Raw genomic sequence first — 26576 nt, forward strand, 5'->3', positions numbered from 1 at the left:
TACAGGTAATAAAACTCACGGTACGTTCCTCACCTTGGTCACAGGTAATAAAACTCACGGTACTTTCCTCACCTTGGTCACAGGTAATAAAACTCTCACAGAATAAAACTGTTTTGATTAATTTTTATTTTTTAAGAACACTAAATGTTTGCTGTGACAAAGAAAATAATGATCTTCAGCATTTGTAAAACCAACAACAAAGATCTGATTATGTCAAAGCAAAGCTATATTAGGTTATCTGTTATACCCTCCAACGGGAATCGAATTCCCAATTTAGCGTTGTATGTCCGTAGACACACCGGGGGATGAAAAACCGAACGATCGTGACATATTTAAGTTACATCATTTCAAATAAACGAAAGGACTATTAGGTTATCAAATAATAGTTATATTACTTCTGCTAAAGTCAAAGTTATAACAAAGGGGTAATTCAAAGTCATGACATCACAACTACATTTACAGCATGTCTATCAAAACGGAAACATCATCATGACATCACAACTACATTTACAGTATGTTTATCAAAACAGAAACATCATAATGACATCACAACTACATTTACAGTATGTTTATCAAAACAGAAACACCATCATGACATCACTACATTTACAGTATGTTTATCAAAACAGAAACATCATCATGACATCATAACTACATTTACAGTATGTTTATCAAAACGGAAACATCATCATGACATCATAACTACATTTACAGTATGTTTATCAAAACGGAAACATCATCATGACATCACTACATTTAAAGCATGTCTATCAAAACGGAAACACCATCATGTCATAACTACATTTACAGTATGTCTATCAAAACGGAAACATCATCATGACATCACAACTACATTTACAGTATGTTTATCAAAACAGAAACACCATCATGACATCATAACTACATTTACAGTATGTTTATCAAAACAGAAAGATCATCATGACATCATAACTACATTTACAGTATGTTTATCAAAACAGAAACATCATCATGACATCATAACTACATTTACAGTATGTTTATCAAAACAGAAACATCATCATGACATCACTACATTTACAGTATGTTTATCAAAACAGAAACACCATCATGACATCACTACATTTACAGTATGTTTATCAAAACAGAAACACCATCATGACATCACTACATTTACAGTATGTTTATCAAAACAGAAACACCATCATGACATCACTACATTTACAGTATGTTTATCAAAACAGAAACACCATCATGACATCACTACATTTACAGTATGTTTATCAAAACAGAAACATCATCATGACATCGTAACTACATTTACAGTATGTTTATCAAAACAGAAACACCATCATGACATCGTAACTACATTTACAGTATGTTTATCAAAACGGAAACATCATCATGACATCACAACTACATTTACAGCATGGCTATCAAAACGGAAACATCATCATGACATCACAACTACATTTACAGTATGTCTATCAAAACGGAAACATCATCATGACATCACAACTACATTTACAGTATGTTTATCAAAACAGAAACACCATCATGACATCATAACTACATTTACAGTATGTTTATCAAAACAGAAAGATCATCATGACATCATAACTACATTTACAGTATGTTTATCAAAACAGAAACATCATCATGACATCATAACTACATTTACAGTATGTTTATCAAAACAGAAACATCATCATGACATCACTACATTTACAGTATGTTTATCAAAACAGAAACACCATCATGACATCACTACATTTACAGTATGTTTATCAAAACAGAAACACCATCATGACATCACTACATTTACAGTATGTTTATCAAAACAGAAACACCATCATGACATCACTACATTTACAGTATGTTTATCAAAACAGAAACACCATCATGACATCACTACATTTACAGTATGTTTATCAAAACAGAAACATCATCATGACATCGTAACTACATTTACAGTATGTTTATCAAAACAGAAACACCATCATGACATCGTAACTACATTTACAGTATGTTTATCAAAACGGAAACATCATCATGACATCACAACTACATTTACAGCATGTCTATCAAAACGGAAACATCATCATGACATCACAACTACATTTACAGTATGTTTATCAAAACAGAAACATCATCATGACATCGTAACTACATTTACAGTATGTTTATCAAAACGGAAACATCATCATGACATCACAACTACATTTACAGTATGTTTATCAAAACAGAAACACCATCATGACATCACTACATTTACAGTATGTTTATCAAAACAGAAACATCATCATGACATCGTAACTACATTTACAGTATGTTTATCAAAACAGAAACACCATCATGACATCATAACTACATTTACAGTATGTTTATCAAAACAGAAACATCATCATGACATCACTACATTTACAGTATGTTTATCAAAACAAAAACACCATCATGACATCACTACATTTACAGTATGTTTATCAAAACAGAAACACCATCATGACATCACTACATTTACAGTATGTTTATCAAAACAGAAACATCATCATGACATCGTAACTACATTTACAGTATGTTTATCAAAACAGAAACACCATCATGACATCGTAACTACATTTACAGTATGTTTATCAAAACAGAAACACCATCATGACATCATAACTACATTTACAGTATGTTTATCAAAACAGAAACATCATCATGACATCACAACTACATTTACAGCATGTCTATCAAAACGGAAACATCATCATGACATCACAACTACATTTACAGTATGTTTATCAAAACAGAAACACCATCATGACATCACTACATTTACAGTATGTTTATCAAAACAGAAACATCATCATGACATCGTAACTACATTTACAGTATGTTTATCAAAACAGAAACACCATCATGACATCATAACTACATTTACAGTATGTTTATCAAAACAGAAACACCATCATGACATCACTACATTTACAGTATGTTTATCAAAACAGAAACATCATCATGACATCGTAACTACATTTACAGTATGTTTATCAAAACAGAAACATCATCATGACATCGTAACTACATTTACAGTATGTTTATCAACACAGAAACACCATCATGACATCGTAACTACATTTACAGTATGTTTATCAAAACGGAAACATCATCATGACATCACAACTACATTTACAGCATGTCTATCAAAACGGAAACATCATCATGACATCACAACTACATTTACAGTATGTTTATCAAAACAGAAACACCATCATGACATCACTACATTTACAGTATGTTTATCAAAACAGAAACACCATCATGACATCATAACTACATTTACAGTATGTTTATCAAAACAGAAACACCATCATGACATCATAACTACATTTACAGTACGTTTATCAAAACAGAAACATCATCATGACATCACTACATTTACAGTATGTTTATCAAAACAGAAACATCATCATGACATCATAACTACATTTACAGTATGTTTATCAAAACAGAAACATCATCATGACATCGTAACTACATTTACAGTATGTTTATCAAAACAGAAACATCATAATGACATCGTAACTACATTTACAGTATGTTTATCAAAACAGAAACACCATCATGACACCATAACTACATTTACAGTACGTTTATCAAAACAGAAACATCATCATGACATCACTACATTTACAGTATGTTTATCAAAACAGAAACATCATCATGACATCATAACTACATTTACAGTATGTTTATCAAAACGGAAACATCATCATGTCATAACTACATTTACAGTATGTCTATCAAAACGGAAACATCATCATGACATCACAACTACATTTACAGTATGTTTATCAAAACAGAAACACCATCATGACATCATAACTACATTTACAGTACGTTTATCAAAACAGAAACATCATCATGACATCACTACATTTACAGTATGTTTATCAAAACAGAAACATCATCATGACATCATAACTACATTTACAGTATGTTTATCAAAACGGAAACATCATCATGACATCACTACATTTAAAGCATGTCTATCAAAACAGAAACACCATCATGACATCATAACTACATTTACAGTATGTTTATCAAAAGAGAAACATCATCATGACATCATAACTACATTTACAGTATGTTTATCAAAACGGAAACATCATCATGACATCATAACTACATTTACAGTATGTTTATCAAAACAGAAACATCATCATGACATCATAACTACATTTACAGTATGTTTATCAAAACAGAAACATCATCATGACATCACTACATTTACAGTATGTTTATCAAAACAGAAACACCATCATGACATCACTACATTTACAGTATCTTTATCAAAACAGAAACACCATCATGACATCACTACATTTACAGTATGTTTATCAAAACAGAAACACCATCATGACATCACTACATTTACAGTATGTTTATCAAAACAGAAACATCATCATGACATCGTAACTACATTTACAGTATGTTTATCAAAACAGAAACACCATCATGACATCGTAACTACATTTACAGTATGTTTATCAAAACGGAAACATCATCATGACATCACAACTACATTTACAGCATGTCTATCAAAACGGAAACATCATCATGACATCACAACTACATTTACAGTATGTTTATCAAAACAGAAACACCATCATGACATCACTACATTTACAGTATGTTTATCAAAACAGAAACATCATCATGACATCGTAACTACATTTACAGTATGTTTATCAAAACAGAAACATCATCATGACATCATAACTACATTTACAGTATGTTTATCAAAACAGAAACATCATCATGACATCACTACATTTACAGTATGTTTATCAAAACAGAAACACCATCATGACATCACTACATTTACAGTATCTTTATCAAAACAGAAACACCATCATGACATCACTACATTTACAGTATGTTTATCAAAACAGAAACACAATCATGACATCACTACATTTACAGTATGTTTATCAAAACAGAAACATCATCATGACATCGTAACTACATTTACAGTATGTTTATCAAAACAGAAACACCATCATGACATCGTAACTACATTTACAGTATGTTGATCAAAACGGAAACATCATCATGACATCACAACTACATTTACAGCATGTCTATCAAAACGGAAACATCATCATGACATCACAACTACATTTACAGTATGTTTATCAAAACAGAAACACCATCATGACATCACTACATTTACAGTATGTTTATCAAAACAGAAACATCATCATGACATCGTAACTACATTTACAGTATGTTTATCAAAACAGAAACACCATCATGACATCATAACTACATTTACGGTATGTTTATCAAACAGAAACATCATCATGACATCACTACATTTACAGTATGTTTATCAAAACAAAAAACACCATCATGACATCACTACATTTACAGTATGTTTATCAAAACAGAAACACCATCATGACATCACTACATTTACAGTATGTTTATCAAAACAGAAACATCATCATGACATCGTAACTACATTTACAGTATGTTTATCAAAACAGAAACACCATCATGACATCGTAACTACATTTACAGTATGTTTATCAAAACAGAAACACCATCATGACATCATAACTACATTTACAGTATGTTTATCAAAACAGAAACATCATCATGACATCACAACTACATTTACAGCATGTCTATCAAAACAGGAAACATCATCATGACATCACAACTACATTTACAGTATGTTTATCAAAACAGAAACACCATCATGACATCACTACATTTACAGTATGTTTATCAAAACAGAAACATCATCATGACATCGTAACTACATTTACAGTATGTTTATCAAAACAGAAACACCATCATGACATCATAACTACATTTACAGTATGTTTATCAAAACAGAAACACCATCATGACATCACTACATTTACAGTATGTTTATCAAAACAGAAACATCATCATGACATCGTAACTACATTTACAGTATGTTTATCAAAACAGAAACATCATCATGACATCGTAACTACATTTACAGTATGTTTATCAAAACAGAAACACCATCATGACATCGTAACTACATTTACAGTATGTTTATCAAAACGGAAACATCATCATGACATCACAACTACATTTACAGCATGTCTATCAAAACGGAAACATCATCATGACATCACAACTACATTTACAGTATGTTTATCAAAACAGAAACACCATCATGACATCACTACATTTACAGTATGTTTATCAAAACAGAAACACCATCATGACATCACTACATTTACAGTATGTTTATCAAAACAGAAACACCATCATGACATCACTACATTTACAGTATGTTTATCAAAACAGAAACATCATCATGACATCGTAACTACATTTACAGTATGTTTATCAAAACAGAAACACCATCATGACATCGTAACTACATTTACAGTATGTTTATCAAAACAGAAACATCATCATGACATCATAACTACATTTACAGCATGTCTATCAAAACGGAAACATCATCATGACATCACAACTACATTTACAGTATGTTTATCAAAACAGAAACATCATAATGACAGCACAACTACATTTACAGTATGTTTATCAAAACAGAAACATCATCATGACATCGTAACTACATTTACAGTATGTTTATCAAAACAGAAACACCATCATGACATCATAACTACATTTACAGTATGTTTATCAAAACAGAAACATCATCATGACATCACTACATTTACAGTATGTTTATCAAAACAGAAACACCATCATGACATCACTACATTTACAGTATGTTTATCAAAACAGAAACATCATCATGACATCGTAACTACATTTACAGTATGTTTATCAAAACAGAAACACCATCATGACATCGTAACTACATTTACAGTATGTTTATCAAAACAGAAACACCATCATGACATCATAACTACATTTACACTACGTTTATCAAAACAGAAACATCATCATGACATCATAACTACATTTACAGTATGTTTATCAAAACAGAAACATCATCATGACATCATAACTACATTTACAGTATGTTTATCAAAACGGAAACATCATCATGACATCATAACTACATTTACAGTATGTTTATCAAAACAGAAACACCGTCATGACATCATAACTACATTTACAGTACGTTTATCAAAACAGAAACATCATCATGACATCATAACTACATTTACAGTATGTTTATCAAAACAGAAACATCATCATGACATCATAACTACATTTACAGTATGTTTATCAAAACAGAAACACCATCATGACATCACTACATTTACAGTATGTTTATCAAAACAGAAACATCATCATGACATCGTAACTACATTTACAGTATGTTTATCAAAACAGAAACACCATCATGACATCGTAACTACATTTACAGTATGTTTATCAAAACGGAAACATCATCATGACATCATAACTACATTTACAGTATATCTATAAAACAGAAACATCATCATGACATCATAACTACATTTACAGTATGTCTATTAAAACGGAACATGGAGATCTGTGTATGCTAAGTTCAGAGTTAAAGAAGAAATGAAGTTATGACATCATAAGACCTAATAACATTTTCGCTGTGAATGATCACCAACAATTGGTTAGAGAACATAGTGGAAATACTGCTATTTTAAATTTACTGTTCACTTGTAACTGAGAAATGGCTGATCGGGTAGAGATTAGAAAACTGGTGACAGTTAGTGATCATTATCGAATTAGAAGTGGTTTGACTGTATTTGGAGATTTGAAACGAAGGTTCTGGTTTGAAATTATGAAGAGAGCAAACAACTGTGTACACACTACGAAATGTGTGACTCAGTTAGTTGGAGATACTTGTAAAATGTAAAATAAATTATTAAATATTCAAGATGGTTATATTCCTTATGAAAAGTAAGGATAGAAAACTTATTATTTGTAAAACTAAGCTCTCTTTACGGAAAATTGTTTGTACAAGTTTCGTGGTAAATAAAAACAACAAGTACCTATTAGTAGCACTGTTCACGGCAGGTACTGTTTATGGACAACACAGATCTGCTAATTTAAACTTCATAACAGTTGTTTTGGTATTAACTGATTTTCCATAACCCAGCTATGTAGATTTTTCATAACCCAGCTATGGAGGTTTCGAAAATAACATTCGTTTTTGTTTTTTTTCAATCACATAAGGATGTTTTTACAAATGGGAAGAATAAAACTTAATTAATTAAATTATTATTTCGTTCACCACAATGAACGTTTGTTATTATTATGTTTGAGCTCTAGAACGATCCATAAGATTCTCACGTTGTGGTTGTTCTAGAGACATCTATAGTCAATGGTTATCACATTTTAGGTATAACAAAATTTGACCCAATTTCAATGAAAGTGATTCACTTATGTAAAAGTACATTTGACATTTTGAGAAAAAATTCGGTACCTAATGGATAGAAGTGGATATCACTTTTCGAAACAACGCAGAGAAATTACTGTGAACATGTAAACATTTAAGACAATAAAACCAACGCAGGTCTGTGTTGTTATTTTCTGGCCCCTTCGCTAGAAAGTGTGGGGAGTTGTTGAACAGCAGCATCACCCTGGGTACTACATGCACTATCAAGTGTGTGACGTGGAGAGTTATAGTCCAGAGAAACACATATAAATTAAGCTCTGGTATTTCGCTTTATACTATTGCTAATCGAATATAGTACTAATTACCTTTCTGTGTTAGATATAGGCTTTCTACCATAATATACCTCCAACACTCTTACCTTGAAACAAATACATTCCGAAGTTGATGTACATAAACTTTCCACAATTATAATACACACGTTTCCGATATAACGAAACACTACTAAGTATTCGCTACTGCGAGTGAACACGATGTTCCCGCACACTTTCACTTTAAAATGCACGAGCTCGCGAAATGTGACAGGCAGCGGAAGAGCCCGCATACGAATTTCCTGAGGTAGTGTTGCTACAACATATCCTACCCCTAGACGTCCACGTGCAACTCTTGACGTTAAGAACACCCTCAAGTTCAACACCAAACGACACGCTTCGGCCGCCGTTTAGCACGTGATCAAAATGAAACAGTAACACCAAGGCAACTGAGTAACCAGTGTATAAAACTAAATTGGTATTTCCATACTTGTACACGTACGCTATGAAACAATTTCATACCCGCACAGTGAACTGCTACACAGATGTTACGTATTCGAGATTATTACTCTAATAATAATTTCGCAGTAAAAATATGATTTCTAAGTCACATCCTCTTAAATAACTACATGAATAAACAGCAACAAATATCAGGGCCACAGTCACAGTAGTACAAAACTAAAGTACAACAATGAACAATAAGACCTGAATCTCTGTAATACAAAACTACAGTACAACAATGAACAAGACCTGAATCACTGTAGTACAAAACTACAGTACAACAATGAACAAGACCTGAATCACTGTAGTACAAAACTACAGTACAACAATGAACAAGACCTGAATCACTGTAGTACAAAACTAAAGTACAGCAACGAACACCAAGACCCGAGTCACTGGTACAAAACTCTAAACTGGGACAAATAGCAAGAAAAGAGTTAGTACAGTAACACACAATGGAGTCTATGTCTGTGTTAGTACAGCAATGACCTCCACGACATGTGTTACTGTCGTTTTAGAACAAAGTCACACGAGATCGTGTCTACAGAATGAAATAGAGTTCACGAATTCAGCGTTTTAAGTTTCTGAACTTATCACAGTCCTACAAGAAAACCATTCTTACTATAAAACCAACACCGGACATTATTACTATTGGTTTTACTATCGAATCAATACCGGACATTATTATTACGGGATTTACTGTACAATCAATATCGAACATTATTATTACTGGTCTTACTGCACAATCAATACCGGACATTATTATTACGGATTTTACTGTAAAACCAATGTTGGACATTATTACTAAGTTTTGTTACTTCTGTTTACTTGGTATACACCGCTTTTACTGAGTTTTGTTACTTCTGTTTACTTGGTATAGACTGCTTTTACTTGTTTTACTGTACAATCAGTACCGGACATTATTACTATTATTTTTACTGTACAATCAGTACCGAACATTATTATTACTGGTTTTACTGTACAATCAGTACCGAACATTATTATTACTGGTTTTACTGTACAATCAGTACCGAACATTATTATTACTGGTTTTACTGTACAGTACCGGACATTATTATTACTGGTTTTACTGTACAATCAGTACCGAACATTATTATTACTGGTTTTACTGTACAGTACCGAACATTATTATTACTGGTTTTACTGTACAATCAGTACCGAACATTATTATTACTGGTTTTACTGTACAATCAATACCGAACATTATTATTACTTGTTTTACTGTACAACCAATACCGAACATTATTATTACTTGTTTTACTGTACAATCAGTACCGAACATTATTATTACTGGTTTTACTGTACAATCAATACCGAACATTATTATTACTTGTTTTACTGTACAACCAATACCGAACATTATTATTACTTGTTTTACTGTACAATCAGTACCGAACATTATTATTACTTGTTTTACTGTACAATCAGTACCGAACATTATTATTACTTGTTTTACTGTACAATCAGTACCGAACATTATTATTACTGGTTTTACTGTACAACCAATACCGGACATTATTACTATTGTTTTTACTGCACAGTCAGTGCCGAACATTATTATTACTGGTTTTACATCAGAGGTATATACAGTTGTTAGGGTTATAGTGGTAAGTATGGTTAGTTTACCCCAAAACTGTAAAAGACTAGTCAGCAAAATGATTAAACAAAATATTTTTGGGTGAGTTAAAGTCCGTTTCTAACATAGTCACTGTTAGTAACCCCTCGGTCACGACTGGTGACTCACTGCTTACATTTTCATGCACTCCTGGTTCTCTGTTGCTTAACGCCACATACTCGGTTTGTTTTAGTACAGCAATGTCACATGGCCTGGTTATTACCTCTTAGTTACTCACAGATTTAGGTAGTGCATTCAATTCTACACATATATCATTCAATCAACGCATAAAAGCGAAACCTTTTGAAGGCAATCTAAATATGATTTATGAGTAATATACACAACATTTCATTCTCTGCTTTTTAAAACTACATGCACTGACCCATGGCTTGAGCTCGCGCCTCCCAGCTGGTTACGATAAAAGTTCTGTTTTACTGAAACCAGTAACAAGTGAGAAACACGACTGGCTCTTCTCGTTGTGAAAGTTTGTTACCCGAGTAGAATAGGCCGCTTTAAATACACAGAGAAAACATACAGAAAACGTCATTAAAAGACATTTTTAAGTTGGCGAAAGCTGAAAAGAGGTACCTTGCTGTGGTAGACCTATTGTGGAAATCTATGTAGTGGGTTTCGCCATCTAGTGTAATATATTAAACATACAGGAGGTTGAATTTGTTTAAGTTAAAAGTTTATAATGACAGACGATAAATTGTCAGTTTATTTGTAGAGTACACCTATTTAATCCGTACGTAACATAGCTGAGCAGTCGTTCAAACCATCAAAAGTATCACAACTTCTAGACAGATGCATAAACGTTGGGTTTCCACAAATATTATTGAATAGAACATTAATTAAATGATAGGGAAACATGTCCCGCTAATATTTCTGTAAGTCACGTTCTTGTCTTTACAGCAGTCGGAAATGAACAAGTTGTGACAATGTGTCGTGACCTCAACTAGCGGCTGAGGCAGGACGTTATGATTACAGTGCGCGACTTTAGCGTCACCCTGTAGATACATTTAACACATTCAGTGTATAAAATACAACATCTGTGCTAAGTTTAATAACCCGTCCAACTATTACATCCGGTAACAATTCGCATGAAGGGGATAGTTACACTTCCTATCTCCCAGACATAATAAATTTCAATTTTATTTTTGGTTCTTCTATTTCTACAACCAAACTTTCAAAAGAACGTTCATGCTCTACACCCACGTAAACAATGATAATTATCTAGTTACTGTCACGTAACTTCAACTTCATAACCGTTTTAAAACGAGAGCCCTACAAATATGTTACATCTATATACCGCTGACACTATAGTTTATATCCGTGCTTTTAATGCGTTTACACAGAATTTTTTAAAATATGAGTTAAGTATACAATATTACAACTCTAGGTTTGCGTCTTGGTGACGGCGGGTTTCTCGTGATAGCGTCCTCAGAGACAAACATAGCAAAAACGATACACACAAAATAACAATAAAAACACGAGGGTTTGTTTGTTTTGGAATTTCGCACAAAGCTACTCGAGGGCTATCTGTGCTAGCCGTCCCTAATTTAGCAGTGTAAGACTAGAGGGAAGGCAGCTAGTCATCACCACCCACCGCCAACTCTTGGCCTACTCTTTTACCAACGAATAGTGGGATTGATCGTACCATTATACGCCTCCACGGCTGGGAGGGCGAGCATGTTTAGCGCGACGCGGGCGCGAACCCGCGACTCTCGGATTACGAGTCGCACGCCTTACGCGCTTGGCTATGCCAGGTCAAACACGATGGACAAATAACGTTACACAAATCAAACTTGACAACTAAAATAATATTGTTTTTTTTAATATACGTGCAAAGCTACACAACGACTACTTGCACTAGCCGGCCCTAATTCAGCAGTAAAAGCAGCTAGTTATCACAACCCACCGCCAACTCTTCGGCTACTCTTTTATCAACAAATACTGTGATTGATCGTTACCCTATAAAACCACCACGGGGGCACGAAAGAACGAACAGGTTTAGTGAGACGTGGACTCGAACCTGCGACACTCAGGGTGAGAGTAATGCGTATGAACGAAACGGTCATGAAGGGACAATTAATAGATAAGAATTCATGTTGTCAATAGTAACGTGATGTTACCGGACAGAACATATCAATCAAAACAATGACGTAATGTTACCGGACAGAACATATCAATCAAAACAATGACGTAATGTTACCAGACAGAAAATATCAATCAAAACAATGACGTAATGTTACCAGACAGAAAATATCAATCAAAACAATGACGTAATGACCACTTTCACTTAGTTTTGTTACTTTTTGTTTACTTGGTATAGACCACTTTCACTCAGTTTTGTTACTTTTTGTTTACTTGGTATAGACCACTTTCACTCAGTTTTGTTATTTTTTGTTTACTTGGTATAGACCACTTTCACTCAGTTTTGTTATTTTTGTTTACTTGGTATAGACCACTTTCACTCAGTTTTGTTATTTTTGTTTACTTGGTATAGACCACTTTCACTCAGTTTTGTTATTTTTTGTTTACTTGGTATAGACCACTTTCACTCAGTTTTGTTATTTTTGTTTACTTGGTATAGACCACTTTCACTCAGTTTTGTTATTTTTGTTTACTTGGTATAGACTACTTTCACTCAGTTTTGTTACTTTTGTTTACTTGGTATAGACCACTTTCACTCAGTTTTGTTACTTTTGTTTACTTGGTATAGACCACTTTCACTCAGTTTTGTTATTTTTGTTTACTTGGTATAGACCACTTTCACTCAGTTTTGTTATTTTTGTTTACTTGGTATAGACCACTTTCACTCAGTTTTGTTACTTTTTGTTTACTTGGTATAGACTACTTTCACTCAGTTTTGTTATTTTTGTTTACTTGGTATAGACTACTTTCACTCAGTTTTGTTACTTTTTGTTTACTTGGTATAGACTACTTTCACTCAGTTTTGTTACTTTTGTTTACTTGGTATAGACCACTTTCACTCAGTTTTGTTACTTTTTTGTTTACTTGGTATAGACCACTTTCACTCAGTTTTGTTACTTTTTGTTTACTTGGTATAGACCACTTTCACTCAGTTTTGTTACTTTTTGTTTACTTGGTATACACCACTTTCACTCAGTTTTGTTACTTTTTGTTTACTTGGTATACACCACTTTCACTCAGTTTTGTTACTTTTGTTTACTTGGTATACACCACTTTCACTCAGTTTTGTTACTTTTGTTTACTTGGTATAGACCACTTTCACTCAGTTTTGTTACTTTTTGTTTACTTGGTATAGACCACTTTCACTCAGTTTTGTTACTTTTTGTTTACTTGGTATAGACCACTTTCACTCAGTTTTGTTATTTTTGTTTACTTGGTATAGACCACTTTCACTCAGTTTTGTTATTTTTGTTTACTTGGTATAGACTACTTTCACTCAGTTTTGTTACTTTTTGTTTACTTGGTATAGACCACTTTCACTCAGTTTTGTTACTTTTTGTTTACTTGGTATAGACCACTTTCACTCAGTTTTGTTACTTTTTGTTTACTTGGTATAGACCACTTTCACTCAGTTTTGTTACTTTTTGTTTACTTGGTATATACCACTTTCACTCAGTTTTGTTATTTTTGTTTACTTGGTATAGACCACTTTCACTCAGTTTTGTTATTTTTGTTTACGTGGTATAGACCACTTTCACTTAGTTTTGTTATTTTTGTTTACTTGGTATAGACCACTTTCACTTAGTTTTGTTATTTTTGTTTACTTGGTATAGACCACTTTCACTTAGTTTTGTTACTTTTTGAAGAAAAACATTTTATATCTCATTTTCTATTATCTTTTAGAAACGCCTATATCCCGCCTATTCATTTCTTAAACTATGAAACACGATCTTTGAGATATTCTGAGAATTTTCTACTTAAAGATTAAGCATGTTCGGTGTTAGGATTCGAAACTGCAACCCCCAAACTGTAAGTAGACTGCCCTCACCAGCAGGCCATGTAAACAAAACGGTAACAGTTTACAGATCCCATTATAGGCGGCAGATATTAAGAAAATAAAAAGTTTGAGAATCGCTGGTCTGTATCTTTATGCGTTGATACGAAATTACTGTAGTAAAATGGTGACAGGAGTATAGAATGTTGGAAGTTAAGAAATGTATTATAGAAGTTGACTTAACAATGTAGAACTTATAAATTTTATTACCGGTCAACAAACATGTTCAACTATTATTGCTGTTGGCTAAATTATTAACAACTTAAAAAAACAAAACACACTGTAAGCAATTTTTTTTTAACATACGTGTTTTCACAAACAATGTTTATGAAAACTGATATAAATTTTACCACATTACTGTGAGCATTACCTTAAATGGGTATATGTACAAGTCCATGAATTTCACGTCTTCGAAGTTTTATACGAAATTAACCTAATATAGTTTTTAAGGCTTAAATAATTACAAACGATTCAACCGTTGCATACACGGTACAAGGTGTGTGTGTTTACCATGACAACAGAAATAGGTTACTCCGGGTCAGTATTAGAGCTCCCTAACACGTTACAGGAAAATGCATGATTTCATGCAGCATTTTCAACAAGATTATTATAGGTGTTATAAGAGGGGAAATATAAAAATTATTTAACATGATGTGTACTCCATCATAGCGAGTGTATTTAACATGATGTGTACTCCATCATAGTGAGTGTATTTAAGGAAGTTGATAACTTAAAGCTGTTAATCCTCACATGTTAATGAAACTCGAACATTTTCGCAATGTTTGGAATGTAGTTATTAACTTAAAAGACAAAACAGACATTTTATAACCTGTATCAGTTCCTTGATGTTTCGTTCATACAATGTAAACCTGGTTTCTTGCATTAATGGAATTATGATAAAAACTACTGCTAACAGTGAGGTCACACAACTGATGAAACTACGCATTCTACTCTTTATACGTTAGAACATAATAGCATATTTAGTTATATGTGGTTGATTTTTGAGCTTTGCTCTACGTACATATCTTACTTTGATCGGAAGCGACTATCATAGGTTCAAATAAAAACAAACATGATTTTCAGTCCAGGTGTAGTTGTTAATTATAACACCTTTTATCTTCCATTTCTTAAAGTCATATATTAAGATACTTACATTTGTAGAAACGTAAAAACTGAATTGCAGTATTTCTTGAAAAGTGTCAAACGACATACAGATAGTTTGGATTTTAAGGAAATAAAAATAATATTCCATGCAACTTTAAGTTAGGCGAATCAACTATTTCACAGATAATAATGTGAAAAGATAATTTTCAATCACATCCACTCATGAATTACAATACTTTGTTGTCCTCAACTTTACACAGTGGAACACACAACTTTGAGAAACTGGATACACAATGGTACACACAACTTTGAGAAACTGGAAATAAATAAACTTACTTTCATATTTTTGTTATTGTGACTGTTGGATTGTTTTAAGTTTCCAGTGAAGTTACTGTACTTCTTTTACTACCAGATGCTGACACTACAAAAGTATATGTTACTGATATATTAGGTTGAGGAATAATTCGTGAGCGTTTTTAAATAATTTCATTCAAGCATTACATGCAAGACTACACAATACTTCAATGCATGAACACATTACACCCAAAACATTTATTATGATACTTTATTTCATGTAATACCTAGGTATATAGTACGCATTGTTTTAAACGAAATTGCAAGAAATTAAGTGCGAAAAGCAGATAGTGTCGAAAATGCTCGATTTTGTCCACTTGACATTCCATTTAATGAGCTGAAAATGAAAGCAAAAATTAAAGACATATGAAAATCAAACACACCATCTATTAGAGCAAAAAATTATCTACCAAATGACATGAAATATTTTGCGAAAGCGTTTCATTTATGAATATATTTTTTTTTAACTTGAAAAAACGCTCACGAATTATTCCTCAACCCAATAACAATACCATGAGATCCTAAGCCTAAAAAGTATGAGGAAATGTTCCATGTGACCTACTGCACTATTATTTGTGGTACTTAACAGTTTCACACATGTAATAACTTATTAATGACAATCTTACATTTAATAAGTTCAAATTCTCAGATATATATAGATGGAGGTCTTAAGAGTAATAAATAAAACCTGTTAAAATGCTATACACATGCACAATTTGACTAACCCATATAATAAAGTATTCCTACTGTTAAGAACATTGTTTAATACAGCATCACAAGCCTAACAGTGTGACTTGGCTGTATAATTTTATTATATCAACTGTTTGGTGCTTGTATATCAGATGTTAATTAATATTTATAACAATAATAAATATCATATATTCAATTAACTTTTAATAATGTACTAATGGCTTATTTTATGCCATCAGGTTGATCTTCACAAGAGTACAATTTAACATCAATATTAAAACAGTGATAGACATAACGCAAATAGAACCAATTAGTTCTTTTAGGAAGAATTCAGGCCTACCATTATTACTTAGTCTCAAACTTAAATAAGACCACAGTAACACTCACTAGAAGTTGTAGAAATAAGAAATTTCATTGTCAGATGGGTTCGGCTTTACTTCACTCACCTCAGTTAACATTTCTGGCATAACTTAATAAATAAATATGTTGTAAATGCAATGAAACATTAAAATTCACATAAGGGACAACTAAATCTTCTCAAGTGTTACTAAGTACCAGATCAACATTTTCAATTTAACTACCGTTACCCACACAATCATTAGGCTTAACCTCCTCCCTACTCAATGTTTGCTGTCAAATGCTAATTGCTCACCAGATGTATTTGTATCAGTGACGTCACAAAACTGGTTAAAACAACCAATCGATGAGTCGTTTCTAAAGCGCTAAAACTTTATTTTTTGCAGTACAACCCGACATTTTTAAAATACATATTGCTTGCTTCATCATTTACGTACTGTTTTTAAATATTCATAACGTAGGTAACTTAGTATGTAGAATCATACACGAACTGTTCTATACGTTAAAATAGATTGTTATCTCAGAGCTTTCGGACCCCATACCGGAGCTTTCACATCGAGCAACACCGTATTAGTACAATGTAGTTCGAGCTTAGGAGAGGTAAAATTTCGCAAATAAAGGAAACGTCTTTCAACGCAGAATATGTACATTATTCTATATATTTTGTACTGTTGGTATGTTTTGTTATTACACTAAAAATTGGTTATAAACTTAAATTATTATCTTCAAGTGTAACCAAATGCAACATAAACATTGCAATGTTCATTGGCAAAAGAAATTGTGATGTTTAATTATGAATTACCTTATAACTAAAATAAAAGTTTTGATATATTTTTAAAGTTAGAGTAGATGATTTTCGGGTTATACTTATTTATAGGAGTATACTGCACAACTCGTATGCCAGAATGTGAAGGAATGCACTTTCTGATCGTAAACTGTGGGCTCGTGATGCCTTAACTCCCAGTCTTACATACGTCACAATTATAATTCTGTCCAATTAATTTTAATGTGATTATACCTATGTTTAACATTTTTGCTGTTGTTTGAATTGTATTTATTCTTGTTTCATTTATTCTAAAGAAATATCAAATAATCCTTGAAACACATGACACTGTATTCCTTGGTACCTCAATCATTGTCATGTTTCATGCATATCTTTATAATTCATCTTTTGGTAATTGTGATTATAAATAAATGTATTATCGATTAAGGAGCGTTTTTACTATTGCTTCAATACCACTTTTAGTTACTAAATAATATTCCTTTACACAGTTTAAATATGACAACTGTTAATTTTTGTGAATTATATATCATAATTATATATATACACACACACACATTTAAAACATTCATTTCATTAGACCTAATAATGTTTAGCACCTTAGAAACAAGAGGTTCCACTGGACCAAAACGTCAGCGTGAGGTAGGACAGAAACACCATCTAGTGCTAGAAATAGGGGAAAAGTCTGCAAAGTTGCAGCTGAAATCCAGAAACAGAGCCGATCCTACGCTAAAATATATTGAAATTAACAGTTGTTGTGATATAGAACAAGACAAACAAAAGATGTTAGCGAGTTTCAAGTAGTACAGTTAACCTACTTACCATCCCAGCTGGTTCTGAAGAGTAAAAATAAATAATGGAAGCAGTAATATAGGAACATGCAAGTCACTTACAGCCATTCAAGGAAGTTCAGATAGTCAGCAGATTTGTAGAAGTAATCCGGCATTTTGACCAATTACTCTGAACCATAACATGATTACGTTTAAACTTAAAAATGGGCCTTTAAAATGTGACGTCCTGTATTTCCACACTAACGAAGCTGGTACACTTCAGTGCGGAATATTTTAAATACAAATTGTTAAATGGTGAACCGATTCATCGACAATATTTGATGCATTCCAATTAAGACGATGCTCTGTACTGTTTTGCTTGTAAATTTTCACTTTACCTACAGAAATCAGCAGTAGATTGGCAAAAAAAGGCATTCGTGATTGTGGAAAAACATCGGTGCAAAATTGTCTGAACCAGAATAAGGAAAAGACAACGTTGATGCTATGATGAATCGGATTGAACTGTATAAATTTTAAAAAAATGGGTGACGACAATTAATGAAATTGATGAACTCATAAAAAAAAGTCATTTGCATAAAAAAAGGCTAGCCTTTGATGAAGGAAGTGATGAGGCAATTGATAATTAAAAACACTGAAACTGATTTTGTGTGTGTTTTGGACAGTGCATTGGTAGAACTCAAATAGAGAATCCGACAACTGAAAAACTATGAGTTTTATTTAAAGTTGATGTTGTGGACGAAGATGAACTAAAGAGTTAAGTGGTAGAATTTAGAGAAAGTTTCGAGTAATAGAAATAAGCGTAACAAAGAAAGATTGTGGGAAGAATTAGTATTACCCCAACTTCATTACTGATCATAAAACAAAGAAAGATTGTGGGAAGAATTAGTATTACCCCAACTTCATTACTGATCATAAAACAAAGAAAGATTGTGGGAAGAATTAGTATTACCCCAACTTCATTACTGATCATAAAACAAAGAAAGATTGTGGGAAGAATTAGTATTACCCCAACTTCATTACTGATCATAAAACAAAGAAAGATTGTGGGAAGAATTAGTATTACCCCAACTTCATTACTGATCATAAAACAAAGAAAGATTGTGGGAAGAATTAGTATTACCCCAACTTCATTACTGATCATAAAACAAAGAAAGATTGTGGGAAGAATTAGTATTACCCCAACTTCATTACTGATCATAAAACAAAGAAAGATTGTGGGAAGAATTAGTATTACCCCAACTTCATTACTGATCATAAAACAAAGAAAGATTGTGGGAAGAATTAGTATTACCCCAACTTCATTACTGATCATAAAACAAAGAAAGATTGTGGGAAGAATTAGTATTACCCCAACTTCATTACTGATCATAAAACAAAGAAAGATTGTGGGAAGAATTAGTATTACCCCAACTTCATTACTGATCATAAAACAAAGAAAGATTGTGGGAAGAATTAGTATTACCCCAACTTCATTACTGATCATAAAACAAAGAAAGATTGTGGGAAGAATTAGTATTACCCCAACTTCATTACTGATCATAAAACAAAGAAAGATTGTGGGAAGAATTAGTATTACCCCAACTTCATTACTGATCATAAAACAAAGAAAGATTGTGGGAAGAATTAGTATTACCCCAACTTCATTACTGATCATAAAACAAAGAAAGATTGTGGGAAGAATTAGTATTACCCCAACTTCATTACTGATCATAAAACAAAGAAAGATTGTGGGAAGAATTAGTATTACCCCAACTTCATTACTGATCATAAAACAAAGAAAGATTGTGGGAAGAATTAGTATTACCCCAACTTCATTACTGATCATAAAACAAAGAAAGATTGTGGGAAGAATTAGTATTACCCCAACTTCATTACTGATCATAAAACATTTTCCAGTGCTTTACTGTTTCACTACAAACTTACTTGACCAACTAATTAACTCACCCTGTTCATAATATACTCCTTCTTGGATAACGAAAGACCCGTTTAAAATAAAAATGTATCTCAGAACGGATATTAACACTTACTGATAAGCAGAGAACATTTCGACCTTCCTACATCTTCAGGTGTTTTATTAATAAAAGTGTTAATACCCGACCAGCCATTCTGAGATACATTTAAACTCACTTTTCAATCTAACCCTTGTTCCGAATATTTATAGTAACCTTTCGTTTATTAAGAATCCCTAATATCTTTGGTCTGACATGATCTGAATGTAATGTGCTCTCTAAAAAGGCATACACAGTGGAACCCCTCTAATCAGGCCAGTTTGTCTCAGTCCTTAAGGTGGCTGCTTTAGAGGGGTTCCACTGTATATACATATTCTTAACGTTCTACTTTAGGTATCTTATAGAATACACTCCTCTCTTGATATAAACATAGAACAGGAGAGCAGTTAATATTTCCTCTGGATTATTAATCATATGTATTTATTACGTACCCATTACTGACTGACTGGAAATCAACCAGTCACAGATGTCTTCCACTTTCCATGTTAAGAGATCCACTATCACTCTTGTAACCAGTGGCGTATTTAGATAGGGAATACATGGGACCCATTGATTAGTCTATCTAAATTTTCAAAAGATGTAGGGCCCACGTAACCTTAAATTCGTCACTCTTTATAAAGCTGGATTGTATCATACATTTCTTATCCCCTTAACTGGTATGTAAATTTTTTGAAAAATGTTTTCGACTTTTAGCAATTTAGTCTTGTTTTTGCATTTCATTTTTGTATACAAAGCTATGGTTTACTCTGCAACGTCAGCGTTATTTTTATCCATATTTGTATTGATACTTAACCCTTAACTGCATTAAATGTTTTCCATTGAGAGACGTTAATTAACTCTTATACTTTTAACTTCGAAAGTTTTATTTCAACTTCGGTCCAGTATGGCCACGTGGTTAGGACGGTCGGGTTGCGGATTCGAATCTCCATCTCAACAAGCATGTTCAATCTTTCAGCTGTAGTTATGTTACAATAAGACGGTCAATCCTACTATTCGTTGGTTAAAGAATAGCTCAAGAACTGGCGGTGGGTGGTGATGACTAGCTGCTTTCCTTCTAGTTTTCCCTGCTAAATTAGGGATAACTAGCACAGATAGTCCTCGTGCAGTATTGCGCGAAATTCAAAACAAAACTTTCAGGCTGTTATTATTCGTTTAGTAACCAAATAATCAGGGGTAAATATTGATTACTTACATTTTTACTTAACATTCAGAAAACTTATATGCAATAGTCATTATTGTAACATGTAAAAGTGTCGTTATTTTAGTCCACAACTGTAAACTTAGATTTCTATCTGGGTGTCAACTTTTATAGTAAACTTAACACCCCAGCCCAATTCACTTGTCAATCCGCTGCTTGATTTAGTAAAAATGTTTAAAAATCATACTGTTATGGCAACAACATTGTGTCCACGAGGTTCATCCACTTTCAAACCTTTTCGTTCATCCTCGAAGGCCTAGCGCGTAAGGCGTGCGACTCGTAATCCGAGGGTCGCGAGTTCGAATCCCCATCACATCAAACATGCTCGCCCTCCCAGCCGTGGGGGTGTATAATGTGACTGTCAATCCCACTATTCGTTGGTAAAAGAGTAGCCCAAGAGTTGACGGTGGGTGGTGATGACTAGCTGCCTTCCCTCTAGTCTTACACTGCTAAATTACGGACGGCTAGCACAGATAGTCCTCGAGTAGCTTTGTGCGAAATTGCAAAACAAACAAATTATCCTCGAATCTTTTTTTTTTTTAAATCTAAGCCGTCAAATTATATTCAATATTTATGAAATTAGTGTACACGAAAATGCACACGTATTCTATCTCTCCTCTTTTCAGGGCCACGTCTATTATCATACCATAGCATTTAGTTCTAATTTGCAACATCACTTCATTTGGTCATTTAGTAAACAATTGGCAACCAGTTCCATGAACAAAGTGTTTTCACTGCAGTTGCAAACTCTGTTAACCTGAAGACGACCTCAGATGGTCACAACGTTGTTCTGTACTTTAATTTTAATTAGTTTAATACCCATATAATCAACTTTCCCCAGATTTTTGAATGGGATTCTAAATCTAGTCCTTGAGCCACATATTATCCTTCTGATAGATTTTCTCTTTCCAATGCTTAATTCACTGAAAATCCCTGCTTTGCTAGTCTAACCACAGAATAGAACAAAAGCAAGTCTCATAATGTACCATATACTCAGTTTTGCCTGGTGCAGAGAATAATTTATAGAAGTGTCTAAGACTGCATTTCAGAATTGAAGTTATAAAAACAGCTTTCTGCTTAGGAACTTTATTGGAAAGAAACCACCTGAATACAGACAGTGTTACAAGATCATTAATGCTTGTTTCATTTGAAGCACCCAGAATAGGGCTTGTTGACATTTGACGTGGATTCAGACACTGTAGATTTCTCACCAGTGAGTACTTGATTGGCGCCTTTAGCTGTCGTTCCTTTGCGTGCCATCCTAAGTTCCATTGCTTGTGAACATATTTAAGTAGTTGTCAGTGCCTGTTTTGCTTCCATGCCCACCATCTGTTTTACTGCAGGCCACTTGAAGTTTATTTTTTCCTAACATTAAGAGGAATGAATTTCCTTGGTGTCTTACTTCCTTTCTCAACTTATTCACATCTGAAATATTTATTAGTTCAGTCACCACTTCTGCCATGTTCTTGGCTACAAAAGGTAGTATGAGACTTTGGCTGATACTGTACGAGGATTTATCATTTTTGCAACCCTTTAAAGACGACTAGCTTCACAGTAGTCAATGGATCATCACGACTGATCATCAAAGGATTTTTGTCTCTGGGTTTGTCACTTTCATCTGACCAACTGCTTGTACATTCAACTTAATATCTGGTCAAACCTTGAGTGCTCTTCCCTACCAGATTTTATAGCCATCCGTGATGACAAAACTTCATAAGAAATATATCACTTCTGTATAATCTAGGTGGTGTATCTTTAAATAACCATTAAAAGTGTGGAGATGTGTGATATATTGCATTGTGAAGCAGCTACTCCATCTTTAGAAGCCACAACTTTCAATATCCACCAGTTCTGTGGGATGACCTTTTTCCATCTGTGTTTGGAAGTCTGCATCAGGGAGCCAGTCTAAACAGTTAAGTAGGAACACTTCTTTTCTGACAATACAATAATTAAACAGGTCAGGTAGACCACTGCATGAACTATACAAACAGCTTGATGTCATGGTTTTTGGCCCAGTATGGCCATATGGTTATAACACTCACCTCGCAATCCTAGGGTCGCAGGTTCAAATCCTTGTCACATCAAACATGCTTACCCTTTCAGCCATGGAGTATTATAATGTGATGATCAATCTCACGATTTGTTGGTAAAAGTAGCCCAAGAGCTGGCAGTGGGTGGTGATGACTAGCTGCCTTCCTTCTGGTCTTACACTGCTAAATTAGGAATGGCTAGCTCAGATAGCCCTCGTGTAGCTTTGCGTGAAATTCAAAAACAAACAGTGCTATGATTTGCAGTGTCCACAATATTTCAACTTTTAGGATATTATTCCCTCCAATATATGAGGAAACTGAAGTTCTTCTAGTTGGTATTTTACTAGTTTCATCCTGAACGATACATGTAGTTTTTGTAAAAAAGAAAGTCAAGTTAGGCATAGCACAATACTATTCATAATTATAATACACAGTTATGTTTTAATTTGTTGATAAAATTGTCAAACAATGATCAGCAAAAAAATAAAACAGATCTACACTTATACTGATAGTTACCTAGCTATTTTGGATAAACCGTATAGAGCAGCCTTGATAAACATTTTTATTTATTCATTAATTATAAATTTTAACATAAATCGCAAATTAACCACGAAATGATACTCATCCGTTGTTTTCTATTCTAAATGTACATGTTGAGTCATCATGCAGTTTCCTTTTGCACCACTTCTACTTGCTAACTCTCCCATGTTTGGCACAAAGGCTTTCCTAAACAGCTTACAAAATTAGACTTCAAGTGTTTGTCAGGTCCCAGTATGATAAAATGTCAAATGCTTTCTTTATATCAAGAAAGCAGGTGATAGCTCATTAGTCAGTATTAAAACCACCTTTTATGGTTTCAGTTAATCTAACTAGATAATCCATAGTTCGCTGAAATTTAAACTTCAGGTAATCCTGACGTTCTCTCAAAGTGTTGAAAGTTTATTACCAATTATTTCTAAAATTTTGCCTAATTTGGTCTAAAATTCTCTTTGCTACTTTACTTTCTTTTAGAAACATAAGAACACTTGCTTGTTTCCAAGAGGCCAGAATATAACCTGAAATTATGGATAGGTTAAACAATGCTGGTAAATGATTAAACAATTTCCAAGCGCTTTTATGTGTCTTCATCTGGTTCTATTTTACATATTTTTAGCAGAGATGATTATTTCTGTTTTAACGGTTGGTTTTGCTATTTCATTTGCCAAATTTTTGTTAAAGTTCTCAGTTGAGAATAGTGGATTATATAATTGTTTTATTTAATATACTGATTACTGTATTAAAATATTGGGTGTTCATATCTTGTGTTTTAACTGTTTTTTGGATGTTTCACTATTTTGCAAGTTTATTTTAATGGTTAAGCAATATTAATTAATTATTCGATGTTGTTCAGAATAGTTTTCAATACAAATACCCATTGAGTTTTGAACAGGAAGTATCTTGGGTTTTGTTTTTACTTGCTTTTATATTTCATTTTCCAATGTTTGAATTAGTTGATTCATGTATAAATGTCTCTGCTCCATTATTAGATTCATTATTTGTTTGCAGTGCATGCTGATCTTGTTTCAGTTTCAGGAAATAATGTAACAAGTAATGTATAAAAATCATTTGCATATTCTTTCCAATTTTCTTTTTGATAATTAAATTTTAAAGTAGGGGTACATTCAGGTGAGGTTAAAGGTCAGACACCACATACATAAATTATCACTGTTTACCATCATGATCTGTTAAAATTTAAAAATGCCACTTTCTGTACAACAAATAAGCAGATCCACAATATTTCTAGTGTTAGTGTTAAGTCATTCATGACACACTGACATTTAAACATCCAGTTTTTTTACCACTTCTCGATGTTCCATTACATTCGTATTTTACATTTGATACTAAAATCGCTAATCATAATTAGTTTCTAGCAATAATTTATTTAGTTTAATAAATAAGCTGATATTTGAAATATTAGTAAAAGTGAAATTTAGTAGTAACAATGACTGGTCAGCTTGATTAATTTAGTGTTCCTGCCAGGATACCATTTTTATTTGTAGATGAATTGGGTGAAGAGCCATTCTGTTTATGACTTTTTTTTTTTTATACGTCTTTATTCAAGGGAAGGCCATTGGGGTTAATTAGGCAGGTCTTTGCTGTTGGAAAAGGATTACAGTGAATGAGGACATGAACAAATGATTGTTTTCCATATTGGGACAGAAGAAGATGTATCCAAGGAAATGCCCGTACCCAAAACTAAAAGAAGTGGATCTTGGGATTTGCTGGAATGTATGTTAGAAACAGAGATGGGTGTTGAAGTTGATTCATCAACTGTTTTTAACCATGTAGATCAAAAGACTTTGTTTTGAGAACAATTCTTTTGGAGGCACAGAGATCTATCTGCATTCTCACTGTTGTAGTGGAATGAAGTGCAGCAGCATACATCCGAGATGAAGCAGTGGATAGCAACTTTCAAGCCTCAGTGTAAATAATGTTATAAATTGCTTTCAAACACTGCACCTCTGTTTCTTCCGAC

General features: G+C 33.0%; 1 protein-coding gene across 2 annotated transcripts in view; it reads right to left on the bottom strand.

Moving 5' to 3' along the window:
* The window catches only part of LOC143228162 (uncharacterized), a 30601-nt gene extending 13079 nt beyond the window's left edge, over positions 1–17522 (bottom strand). Inside the window, exon 1 of one of the 2 annotated variants that reach the window (XM_076459473.1) lies at positions 17283–17522. In XM_076459473.1, the coding sequence (XP_076315588.1) occupies positions 17283–17310 (28 nt within the window). In that variant the 5' untranslated portion in view covers positions 17311–17522. Of the gene's footprint in view, positions 1–8732; positions 8959–17282 lie in introns of those variants that run through there. The other variant, XM_076459471.1, reaches the window with a different exon arrangement.
* Between the last annotated feature and the right edge of the window lie 9054 nt (positions 17523–26576).

The sequence above is a fragment of the Tachypleus tridentatus genome, chromosome 10, assembly GCF_004210375.1.
Source record: "Tachypleus tridentatus isolate NWPU-2018 chromosome 10, ASM421037v1, whole genome shotgun sequence".
NCBI lineage: Eukaryota > Metazoa > Arthropoda > Merostomata > Xiphosura > Limulidae > Tachypleus > Tachypleus tridentatus.